This window comes from Aphis gossypii, unplaced genomic scaffold (genome assembly GCF_020184175.1).
Source record: "Aphis gossypii isolate Hap1 unplaced genomic scaffold, ASM2018417v2 Contig00709, whole genome shotgun sequence".
Taxonomy (NCBI): Eukaryota; Metazoa; Arthropoda; class Insecta; order Hemiptera; family Aphididae; genus Aphis; species Aphis gossypii.
The window spans coordinates 36,990-49,804 of NW_026083241.1; the positions used below are offsets into that span (position 1 = coordinate 36,990).

Genomic DNA, 12,815 nt, shown 5'->3' on the forward strand with positions numbered 1-12,815 from the left:
TTTGCTCATAAAGATATAAGATTGTAGAAGAATCTTATCTTAATAGTCTAAATCAAATAATAAGATAGTTTTTGACAGCCCAGCAATTGATTGGGTTTTAGATACAATTTTAGATTTCAATGTTACTAGCGAATAATACAATATGCTAGTACTATTACTGTTTTATTTAGACAATCTTTTAAATATAATATTACTATTATTTTATTGTTTCAAGTAGTCGAATTCATCAAAAATATACATCTACTATAATAGGTAATTATAGTATAATTGATTATATTTATAAAAAAAAAATTATATTTTACTGGAAAAAATAATTTCTTATTAAATATTAAATAATAAACTTTAAAAAAAATGGGGGGAAAATGTCCTACTACGCCAAAAACAGTCGTGGGGGGGAATGTCCGGGGGAAATTGTCCGCCATTCTCAATTTATACCTACTCTCGTCCCCACAAGACCCAACCACTCGACCGCCACCCCCCCCCCCCCCCCATTAATTAGGGCCAAACACATTAATACCTACACTATTAGTTTTGAAAAAGTTATGTATACAGTTCATAACTTGGTAGATTTAATTGAAATGGTTTGATTAATCTTGTGGTTTTTTTTTCTGTGAAAGCGTAGGTTTAGGAAATAATTTTGAAAAACAAATCATACAGTAGCACTCAAAAGTTAGATTTATGCTACTAGTTAGAACAAAACTATTAGCATTTTCTGATTCAATGTATTACCATTAATGTTATTGGATCTCTTTTAATGAGTTAAAAAACATTATATTATCCGCTGAGCAGAGTTGTTATGTTTCGTGTTTTTTTTAAAAAAACAAAAAAAAGTTTTTTTTTGTTTTAAACTGATTTTTTTGTTTATTTCTTTTTAAAATGCTCTGTTTTTATTCAATTGTTTAAAACTGTTTTAAACTTGTTTAAAACGTTTATATCAAATTCAAAATGATAAAGAAATGGTCTAGACCACGGTTAAAACGTGGTATCTAATAAAAGTATATCTTAGTCCGTGGCCCGTCGCCCTTGTATACAATCGCGATACGCGGTACGCTCTAGTGCTCTACGGTCAAATTATTTATCAGTTGATAACAAAAACTAATACGTAATAACAATTGAGATATAAATAGAAAATGGTTAGCGGTATTATTGTAATATTGTGTGACTTAATAGTAAATTTACCTACTGACGCTACTCCGCCTGTGTGTGCTAACGCTAAGTGCTAACTGTTAACTGCAACTGCTCCTACAGTAATACCTACTTTACAGTTAACCCACTGTGCATTTTAGGTTACAGAACGTTGTTGCGATGTATGATCTAAGTTTCAATGCTAACATCGCACCTCGACGTTACCAAAACATCGCGTAAACGGTTTAGTTTTACAAATATTTTAAGTTTACAAATAAACATCCCAGAAACGTTGACGTTTCAACATCACTGAAACAAGTTGCTGTAACAGTACAACAACAGCGTAGTGATGTGATATTGTGATGGAAAATAATTTATATAAATTCAATTATTATTTATAAATAGACAAATATAGTGGTATTTCTTACGGCTTGTGACTAGTTGTTGTGACGGGACTCGAAAGGACTACGGTAGACACTAGACAAACTGGCGACTGCGAAAGGCGCGAGCGGGGATCCAGGGAACAAGATAAAAATGTAAAAATTATAAATTATAACGGTTAACGGATTAACGTCGGCAGACGGCGATGCGCTTGTGACTAGCTGTTGTGACGGGACTCTAAGGGACTACGGTAGACAGTCTGGCGACTGCGAAAGGCGCGAGCGGGGATCCAGGGATTAAACAAAATTAACTAAACGTATCAGTCATCACACATAATATTTTTAACACTGCGTTATTGTGTTTTCTACTATAATAGAAGTGAAGCATTTATTATTTTAAACGATTTTTCTGTGCGTTGATCATTTTTTTTGATTGGTACGATGACTACACCAAGTTTAAAAAAGGTAAGTGAAATAATATACTTTAAAAACATTTTTTCTGTAGACTTCAGACGGTAACTCGTATGGTACCTACGTGTGTACGAAATGGTCAGGCTATGTATAGTTTAAACTTTAAGTACCTACCTAGTACTTATACCTAGGACGCTACCAATATACATTTGTCGTCTCTGTCTTACACGTCATGTAAACATGGCAAGTTTTCATTCACTAGTTCTTTTACACAGGTAATTTTAAGTCTAAATACAACAATAAATTCGAAAAAAATCGTATTTTTCCACTATTATTTATCATTTTTTCAAAAGTTGTATTGTATATTGCAGTCGTCATTCAGAAAAAAATGGATTGTGGCAGTTTTTCCCGAGTCTAACGACTATAGTGTCATACCTACCAATTGGCTAGTAGATCAGGAAAAATTAGCTGAAGGTGCTATTAAGTTTTGTCGATGGCCACTTACCAGAGTAACCAGCAATGAATTAAAGGCTGCGGTTGATCCAGAACCGTCATGGGAAACATACCGTATAAAGATAGTTGGCCGTAGTAAAACATATGGTAAGAGTAGTATACATTTGCCGATCCTAGGACCGCCACCGCCACCGCCACCGCCACCCCCTCTACACACCGCTCAGCCATAGATCAGGCCGCCGCCACACGAGCGGATCAAAACCACCCTGATCCATGCACATTATTATCAATTTTTCGTTATCACTATAACACACATACACACAGATCCGCCATTTTGAGTAGGTCAAATGCATGCTGAAAACCCGCCAAAATTTGAATTTAAGTTTAAAATATTTGAAATGTAATTTTTTTTTTGTCCATCCATTGATATTCATTATATTCATTTTTGTCCCAATAAATTATGATTGTATATTTTTTTTAATATATTTGTTGAATATAATATTTATGTAGTATTTAATTCTTTAAATGTATGATTTAAAATTTTAAACAATAAAGGAATTATTTGTTAAAACCAGTCTGTTGTTGTTTAACACATTATATAATATATTATTACCTAAATATTATATTATTTATCTATATCTGTGCACATACATAATATATATCTATGATAACACATAACATTTTTTGGCTGATGATAAAACGAAAAATTTTATCTCCCTGCCAATTACGAACGCGGCGATTAAGAACCATATCAAACATATTATTTTATTTATACCTACGACAATTACCTATCGCTTTATTTTATTAGTAACGAACGCGGTTACACGGCCACACTATTTAAAACGTATATAAAAATTGAAATATATATATACATATATTATATATAGTATATAGAAATATCAGAAAAAATCGTTTATTTCAAAAAAATCATTAATTTAATTCGTTAATTCATTAATTATTTCTAAAATTATATCATTAAAAAAAATATGTATAAGTATATAAAATAAATCTAAAATGTAATACTTACAAATCTTTTAAATTCATTTTTCAACTACTGCAATAAATACTTCGACACTGATACGGACAGAGCTTTAGACATACTGGACATACTGCTAAATAAAATTATCTAAACTAATAAAATAAAGCGATGGGTAATTGTCGTAGGTATAAATAAAATAATATGTTTGATATAGTTCGTAATCGCCGCGTTCGTAATTGGCGGGGCGATAACAGACCAGTACCAAAATTATTATTGTTGTATTAAGGTCTTGGCGGTGCCTGTATTATTGAATAGAGTTCCTTAATGTTTTAATGTACAATATGGATAAAAAAAGAAAAACAGGTGAAAACTGTTGCCATATATGTAAAAAAAAATTCGCTAGATCCACAACATTACGCAGACATATCGACGATATACATAAAACACCTGGAACTTGTTCAGAGTAAGTTATTAACTAAAAACTAGAGAACCATCTCGAATATTGAGTAGAAAACCTACTGGTGGTGGTATTTTTTAAATGTGAACTCAAGTACAAACATACAAATCTAAATAACCAATTTTTTAGATTCTGGAGTGATGAATGTATTGATTTTACAATGATGTATGTTTTTTTTTTGTGTGTCTGTGTACAGCATAACTAGTCGAAATAATGCTTCAATTTCAAACTTCGGAGGTGGTTTCCGATGGAAAAGTGAATATCCTTGGTGCATTTTAGAGGTAAAAAGTAAACATTTTCCTATAGTTTTCAAAAAAATCGAGAAAAAAAATAAAAAAAAAAATAAAAAATTACGGAAAAACGAGAATTTTTACGCAAAACCAGTTTTCGACCGAATCGATTTTTTTATATGGTTGTAATTCAAAAACTAATGTATGTAAATACTTGAAATTTTCACCAAATATTTATGTTAGTGTTATCTGTATACAGATAAATTTTCAAAAATTTTTGATTTTTTTTTGAGTTATTTATAGACAACTGAAATTTTCGATTTTTATGCGAATTTTTTTTTTAAGTGTCGGTAAAAAAATTGTTTTGGCCCTATCAAAATACTTGAAAATTTTATACGAAGTTCCTCATATGTTATTCTTATAGTGACTAAAAAATTATAAGAATACATAGGCACAATTTCATGGTTACGCAACAATAAGTAATTAAAATTGGTACTAACACGGGAGCACTTATTAACTACTATGAAATGTATTAAAAGTTAAAACTATTACTTTTTATTTTTTAGATTCTGAACGAAGTGATGAATGTATTGATTTTACAATGATGTGTGTTTTTTTTTTTTTTTTTTTTGTGTCTGTCACCACGTTTTGGAGCAGTAAAAGTGCTCCGATTTTAAAAAGTGGACCCTGTTTCGGATAGGAAAGTGAATGCAGTTTGTACTTTGGGGGGTCAAAAGTAAAAAATTTCCAATAGTTTTCAAAAGCGCCGGGAAAAACCAAAAAAAAATGACGGAAAAACGGGAATTTTAACGCAAAACCAGTTTTCGACCAATCGATTTTTTTTTATGGTTGTAATTCAAAAACTTATCACTGAAAATACTTGAAATTTTCACCAAATGTTAATGTCAGTGGTATCCGTATATAGTTAAATTTTCAAAAATTTTGACTTTTTTGAGTTATTTATAGATAACTAAAATTTTCGATTTTTTTGAGAAATTTTTTTTAAAGTGTCGATAAAAAATTTTTGGATGACCAAAAAGTTTTGAAAATTTAATACAAGGTTCCTTGTGAGTTGTTTTTAATGTAGCTAAAAAAAATTAAAAATCGTTAGTCACAATTTTTTTTTATAAGCGTTTATAATTCAAATTTTTACGAAATCTGTCGAAAACGCGAAAATTTGCAAGTAATTTTGAAGTTGAAAAATCATAAAATTTTTTTCTTTTATAACTAAGTTTTGAAAATTTGGTAAAAGGTTCTCCATACATTTTTCTTCAATTATCTGTAAAAAAAACTCTACCGGATTCAGACAAAAAATTTTTATGAGTGTTTGAAATTTAAATTTTTACAAAACCGCGCTAAATAACGGTTTAGCCTCAAACGATTTTAAATATTTGTTATTATTCAAAAAGTATAAGTCGTAGATACTTGAAAATTTTATCAGTTATTAAGACTAGCGTTTTCTTTACGTGATTTAATTTTCGAAATATTTTGAGTTTTTTTGAGCTATTTATAGACAACTGAAATTTTCAATTTTTCTGAAAAATTTTTTTTGAAGTGTCGATAAAATTTTTTTGGCCCTATCAAAATACTTGAAAATTTTATACAAAGTTCCTCATATGTTATTCTTATAGTGATTAAAAAATTATAAGAATACATTGGCACAATTTTTTTTTATTAGCATTTGAAGTTCAAATATTGACAACAATTCGTCAAAACCATGAATATTTGCAAATTATTTTGTAGGTATACTTCATAAAAATTTTTGTATAAGTAGCTAAGAGTTGAAAATTTTATACAAGGTTTTTCATAAGTTTAACTTACAATTATTATAAAAGAACTTAAATTGTGTTGTATTCAGGCCATTAAAACATAAACCACCTTTTTCACCACACCAATAGAAATTATATCCTAGGCTGACAAATCATCTTCGTTCAGAATCGTTTTTCGTATACAATGATAACTATCATTGGATTCAAATTTAACACTCCTATAATATATAATAATGATCCATACGGCACCTAATGTACAGCAGAGCGGTAATCACTTGCCCGCTTTTTTTATTTTGCATTTATTGATTTTTTATGGTATTTTTTGTCGTTTTATGTGTATTTGTATTGTCAAAACAAAATGGTGAAAACTGATACCATAATATATGTAAAAACAATTTTGCAAGATCCACAACATTACGAAGACATATCGACGATATACATAGAACACTTAGAACTTGTTCAGAGTAAGTTATTACAAAAAACTAGGGAACTTTCTTGAATATTGAGTAGAATACCTACTGGTGGCGGATATATTAATTTAAAATTGAATACCCTTTCTATTTTCACATTAATAATTGTTATAACATTTTATTCTTTAGGTGCAATAAAATATTTCCGGACCTAAAGTCTCTTAACCAGCATATTCGAACTGAACATGATCAAAAGGACGATTCATTGAGGGAGTATTGCAAGGTATGTGATGGTAAATTTAGCAATAAGAGCAATTTAATCAAACATATGCGCCAAGTTCATCCGTCTGAAAACGAATATAAAAGTCTTGCGTCGTTGAAATGTCCTTTATGTGAGTCAACATTTAATGCTACATCAAAGCTTCATGAGCACATAGAAATAGACCATGATATACACTTGGAGGTTGTGTCTAAAGTCTTTGAATCTGTTGATGGTAAATATTTTCATTTTTCCTATTGCAATAATGTTGTTATCCATGTGTATATATAATAAATATAATAAATATTATACATATTTTTTTTTAATGATTCAGAATTTAAAAAATGGAAAAGTATCACTGAAAAAGAAGATCTAGCTTTTTTTACCATTCACAGAGTTAATGGAAATAGATCGTACTATGGATGTCATAGATCAGGATCATCCCGGTTAACAGGCACAGGCAAAAGATTAAAATGGTCGCATTCCATTAAAATTGGTTCAAGGTGTCCTGCTCAAATAGTTGCAACAAATATTGAAGGCCGCATTACAGTAGATTATTGCAAGACACACGTGGGCCATTCCAAGTCGATTAAATTTTTACATTTGACTAAAGAGGAACGTGATGAACTGGCTGGAAAAATTAAAATTGGAGTGACTTTCGATCGAATTCTAGATGACATCCGTGAATCAGTAGTGTCAAATGAGAATATTCAACGCCTGCATATTGTCGAAAAACGAGATTTATATAATATTGTTAGAGACTATGAATTGGATAGAGATGTAGTACATAAGAATGATGCATTCAGCACTGAGATGTGGGTTCAAGAACAGATGGCACTCGGAGAGAACTCACCTGTTATATATTTTAAAATGCAAGGATGCGAAAATAACGATGACCTCATGAAAGATGATTTTATGATTGTATTAATGACAAAATATCAGCAAGATGTATTATCAAAATATGCTATTGACAAAGTTTGCATAGACAGCACTCATGGGACAACAGAACATGACTTCCAGCTCACAACAATACTTACCATTGATGAATTTGGAGCTGGATGTCCAGTGGCTTTCTGTATCAGCAACAGGATTGATTCTGTAGCAATTTCTCAGTTTTTTAAATCTGTAAAGGGGAAAATGGGTCTTATTCCTGCCAAAATATTGATGTCTGATGATGCTCCGACATATATCAACTCCTGGACAAAGATAATGTGCAAGCCTCAACACCATTTAATTTGCAATTGGCATATTGATAGAAGCTGGCGAAACAACCTCAATAAAATACCAGACCCAATGAAGCAGTCTGAAGTATATAAAGCTTGCCGCACACTCATGAAGATTATGAATATTGAAAAATTTCATGAGTCTTTAGAAAGCTTTCTGGCAATGTGTAAAGATGATATTGACACTCATAATTTTGGTGCTTACTTCGAAAAACACTATGCTCATCGACCTGAGCAGTGGGCATTTTGCTATCGAAGTGATCTCTCCTTAAATACAAATATGTTTTTAGAAGCCATGCACAAAAAACTTAAATATTGTTACATGCATGGAAACCAGAACAGGCGAGTCGATAAATGTATTAGCTTTCTAATGCGGTTTTCAAGAGACATGACGTTCGAACGAATCATTCGTATGGCAAAAAATAAACCTACATTTCGAATGGAGCAGATTGCCTATAGTCATCATCGAAGCAACAACATTGAGGACAGCAAGATAAAAATAATTGACGATAAAACATGGCTTGTGCAGTCATCTTCTGGGCCAACATTATACTCTGTATCGATTAATGACCACAGAAGTTGTATGGGCTGCCCTCTGTCATGCCCTGAATGTAAAGTATGTGTTCATTATTACACATGTACATGCATTGATTTTAAAATTAAGGGGAACTTTTGCAAACATGTGCATGCTTGTGTACGCATTTCTGATAAAAAACAAACCTATTTAACTAATAATGAAGAAGTAACAACCTCAGCTTTTGAAAATCATAATAACAGTGTTGTAATGGGATCACAGGAGCAAACACCTCATCTAAGAAATGCTGTATCAGCTTCTAGTAAATTAACAGCTTTACTTAATGCTGCATTAGGAATTGCTAATTCTGCTACAGATGAAGGCAAACTTGAAGCGTGTAAAAAAATAGAAGAAGCTATTCAGATTTTACAATCAAATACAAATGTATCCGAAAACTCAAACACATCTGGGCCCCATTTCTCAGAATTACCTGACATGCCAAGTCACAAAAATATAAATCAGCAACGCTTCCATTCGACAAAAAAGAAACGAAAATTAACCAGTGGTAGACTGTCAAAACCAACTGAGAAACAAAAGGTGTCTATTATAGAAGCTATTAATCATACGAGTAGATCTAGCGAAGTTATAAATACTGAGTATGATCATATATATTATAATCCTAATACAATATAATTTATAATAACTAATTTAATATTATACTGTAAATATTATGACATTTGTTTTTGTAACATACCTAATTATACATATTATAATTTATAATAACTAATTTAATATTATACTGTAAATATTATGACATTTGTTTTTGTAACATTATATGTTATTTAATTATGTATATTATAATTTTTTACAAATATGGCAACAGTTTTCACTCGTTTTTTTTCTTATAATTATATAAAACAGTACTAAACCATAATAATAATATAATTGAAGTCGGACCTCAATTCAATTTTACAGGCACCGCCAAGACCTTAATACAACAATAATAATTTTTTGTTCATAATACAGATAATATAGTACATTTTATCATCAATCATATTATATAATGTGTTAAACAACAACAGACTGGTTTTAACAAATAATTCCTTTATTGTTTAAAATTTTAAATCATACATTTAAAGAATTAAATACTACATAAATATTATATTCAACAAATATATTAAAAAAAATATACAATCATAATTTATTGGGACAAAAATGAATATAATGAATATCAATGGACGGACAAAAAAAAAATTACATTTCAAATATTTTAAACTTAAATTCAAATTTTGGCGGGTTTTCAGCATGCATTTGACCTACTCAAAATGGCGGATCTGTGTGTATGTGTGTTATAGTGATAACGAAAAATTGATAATAATGTGCATGGATCAGGGTGGTTTTGATCCGCTCGTGCCGCCACCGCCACCCCCTCTACACACCGCTTAGCCGTAGATCAGGCCACCGCCACCGCCACCGCCACCCCCCTCGACCTACCACTCGCCCAAGGTACCGCCACCCGTACCACCACTCGCTGCCCAGCCATGGTTAGCGCCGCCGTCACACCACCTCCCACCCCGTCATAGATTCTGCAACCGTACACCACTGCTCAGCCGTTATCTCGTAGTACACATTATCTTTATACCTATATTATATACTTAAACATATATCTATGTACCTATATCTATACATCTATATACGTACAAAATATATGCCCCACCACTAATCCCCACTACCAGTTCACACCTAACTTCCAGAACTCCCCCACCATTCATAATAATAATAATAATAATATATTAATAATATTAATGACGATTAATAATTAAGCACTAATATTCAGTCATAGTTTTGTTTTAACAGTGTCAAGTTGTAAATCTCTGTTTAACTTTATCAGTATTAATATGGCAGGGCCAATAAGTGAAATGAACCGTTTGTATAAATATGTTGCACACCTTCATCACCATCCGAACTCATCGATTGTAGTAATTTCACAATTGACTTTGAAAATCGCAAGTTTTTAAACATCGGATTCGATCCAAAAGATAAATTTAATATTGTACTGCGAATAATTACACCGTCACGGTATGTAAATATTTCTCCAGACTTCTTGAAGCGTATTTATCATTCATGGGTAATATTTTATCCCACATTCTCGATCCTGCTGTGAAATATAAAAAATTCACTTTTTTGGAATGTGAATCGGTTTTGATCACAAGTATGGTATATAGGGGAGAGCATGTATTAGTCGTAGAGTCTAAAGAAACAAGCGGATGTAGAATTTTATTGAATAGAAGAGATCTTATGACAATTCAAGATTTAGAGTGGATGATTTTTGAAACCGTATCAAGAAAAATCAATATCGTAAGACCTAATATTTTAAATCAACTCGAACAAATATCCGAATACTTTAAAACAGATTTTAATATTGATAAATCCGCTACACTCGATGAAGTTATATCAATAATCAGAGGAATTCATATTGAATTAATCGCGAAACATATACAAAAGAACAAACAGAGTTTTTTAACCCAAATAATATTATTCGCAACTGAACAGCTTGCAATCAATTGGATGACAAAATCGAGAAATTCGTTAAAAGTAAGAATATATTTTGAAATTATTAATAAAAATATTTAACATATGCATTAAATTAGACAGTTGATGCACCGGCAGAATTTATTTCACCAACCAAGAGAAATGAGATGCACGATGCTGAGGAATTAAAGGTGAAACATATTGTACATATTTTTATTACGATTACTGATTTTTGTTAATTTTAGTTTTATTCTGAAACCTTTGATGTGGAAATGCTACAACCTTCACCACCAAGATACTCAAGTATGTCTCCGTTGATGAAATATAATGAAGACGATCCTTCACAGTCACGAGTAACTATAAATGAAACCAATAAAATATTCAAGTACTAAATTTTATTTTATTCTTAGGGTGCTGACGAGGAAAGGGGATTCAGAGAATATTTAGTAACAAATTCGATGAATCCATTAGAGGCAGCATGGGCTCCGATTCGGAAAACTATACCAAGGACGATACACGTATGTCGTATATATATATATATATATATATATATATATATATAATTTTTATGAGAAAAAAAAAATTATTATTATTAATTTTATAGGCTGTCGATGAAAATGATGGTCCTACGTATTTTAACAGACCATAATCCCCCACCATCTCTTTCCGACTTCATAGATGGCAAGTCAGCAGAACAATCTACTCACTCCAATACAAAAGTCTTTTTATAATTATTAATAAAATCTTGTTAATGATAATAATAATAATAAATATTTCTTATATCATAATATTTGTTATTCAATACGTTATCAATACCCAGACTATGTTTCCTTCCATAATCATGTTTTATATCATATGAGTTTTTACTCCCACCCTGACTTAAGTAGGGATTCGTCCCCGCTCTAAACAAGCGCTCGATAGCACTGCATAAAAAGGATGACACGACCATATGACAAGTCAGTCGTAACCCGCTCTTCAAGTTAACAAGTAACATTAAGTAACAATTTCTGCGTTTAACCTTCAGTGTTACATAATGGCTAATAATCTGATCGATTGTAACACATTCTTTATTGATAGCAATGTTTATTTACATATTGGCTTAGATCCGGAACTTTTGTTTAATTGTGTTGTTTGTATTACAAGTAACTCTCAGTGCGTGAAAATGAGTGTTGAATTGTTTCAATCCATAAATACACTTCTTAACAACGTAAACTTTAGACTTCCATCGCACTTACTGTTAAAGGAGTTTAAATTGATGTCAATAGAGGAATTCAACGGTGTTAATATTCTGTCAATCAAATGCTTGCAGCAAGACCAGAATGTGCAGTTGACTAAGGAGAATGTTAAAAAGATTTTACAATTGAGCGATGCCATGGAAGAAGTTATTCAGATGAAAAATATGTATGTTCGATCCGCTTCATTGCTTCAGGCCTGTAAGATTTCAATGTTTCTGGGGAAAGAAATGCCGTTACCCAAAGATACAAAAATAAGCGATGTTGAGGATTATCTGGAGCACATTGAGGTCAAGAAATTGAAAGAACGTATTTCAGTCCAAGGTACTTGCTTAATAGCAGATTTAAAGATTAAAGCACTCAAACAATTGGCAAGGGGCTGGTTATCTTCTTCACCCGAAACTGAGGTAATACTAATATATTTTACATAATGTTGTATACTTAAACAACATTTTTTTTTTTGTTTTAGTCTGAAGTCAACAGACCGAGGACAAGAGCATTTGTAGCGCGTGAAAGGGCAAAGGCAAGCCGTAGATTAAGTTATTTGAAATAATTTATTATGTAATATTTTATTGTAATACAATCAGAAAAAAAAAATGTTTATAATTATATTTTAATATGGCGAATAATAAAATAAAAACATCATAATTTTTTTTTTAAAAAAAAAGTTTTTTATTTTTACAAACTATTTACAATTTCCTTACATCACCATTAAAAGGGTTATAAGTTATAATTTGATCGTGTAAAATGAGACAATAAGCTGCGGTTTTTGCTGGAATGGCCTTGTCTGTTTCGAATTCAATTCGTAAATCTACAGTCGATGATTTTACGTTGTCATTCT

General features: G+C 31.1%; 2 protein-coding genes and 1 pseudogene across 2 annotated transcripts; all 3 read left to right on the plus strand.

Moving 5' to 3' along the window:
- Positions 1-3,689: 3,689 nt before the first annotated feature.
- On the plus strand, positions 3,690-9,656 carry LOC126555103 (uncharacterized). The gene is made up of 4 exons (XM_050210066.1): positions 3,690-3,811; positions 6,404-6,708; positions 6,808-8,807; positions 9,603-9,656. The coding sequence occupies exons 1-4, from the start codon at positions 3,690-3,692 to the stop codon at positions 9,654-9,656; spliced, it is 2,481 nt and encodes an 826-aa protein (XP_050066023.1).
- Positions 9,657-10,108: 452 nt separating this feature from the next.
- LOC126555098 (uncharacterized) lies at positions 10,109-11,539 on the plus strand (annotated as a pseudogene).
- A 155-nt stretch (positions 11,540-11,694) lies between these two features.
- On the plus strand, positions 11,695-12,557 carry LOC126555101 (uncharacterized). Its single transcript, XM_050210064.1, has 2 exons — positions 11,695-12,381; positions 12,444-12,557. Exons 1-2 carry the CDS (start codon positions 11,776-11,778, stop codon positions 12,525-12,527), a joined length of 690 nt encoding a protein of 229 aa, XP_050066021.1. The 5' UTR covers positions 11,695-11,775; the 3' UTR covers positions 12,528-12,557.
- Positions 12,558-12,815: the final 258 nt, after the last annotated feature.

Coding starts and splice junctions, on each gene's coding strand:
- LOC126555101 (XM_050210064.1), top strand. CDS start 11,776: ATGGCTAATAATCTGATCGATTGTAACACATTCTTTATTGATAGCAAT. Junction 12,382..12,443: donor CTTCTTCACCCGAAACTGAG/GTAATACTAATA, acceptor TTTTTGTTTTAG/TCTGAAGTCAACAGACCGAG.
- LOC126555103 (XM_050210066.1), top strand. CDS start 3,690: ATGGATAAAAAAAGAAAAACAGGTGAAAACTGTTGCCATATATGTAAA. Junction 3,812..6,403: donor ACACCTGGAACTTGTTCAGA/GTAAGTTATTAA, acceptor TTTATTCTTTAG/GTGCAATAAAATATTTCCGG. Junction 8,808..9,602: donor AACCAACTGAGAAACAAAAG/GTGTCTATTATA, acceptor TGCATGGATCAG/GGTGGTTTTGATCCGCTCGT.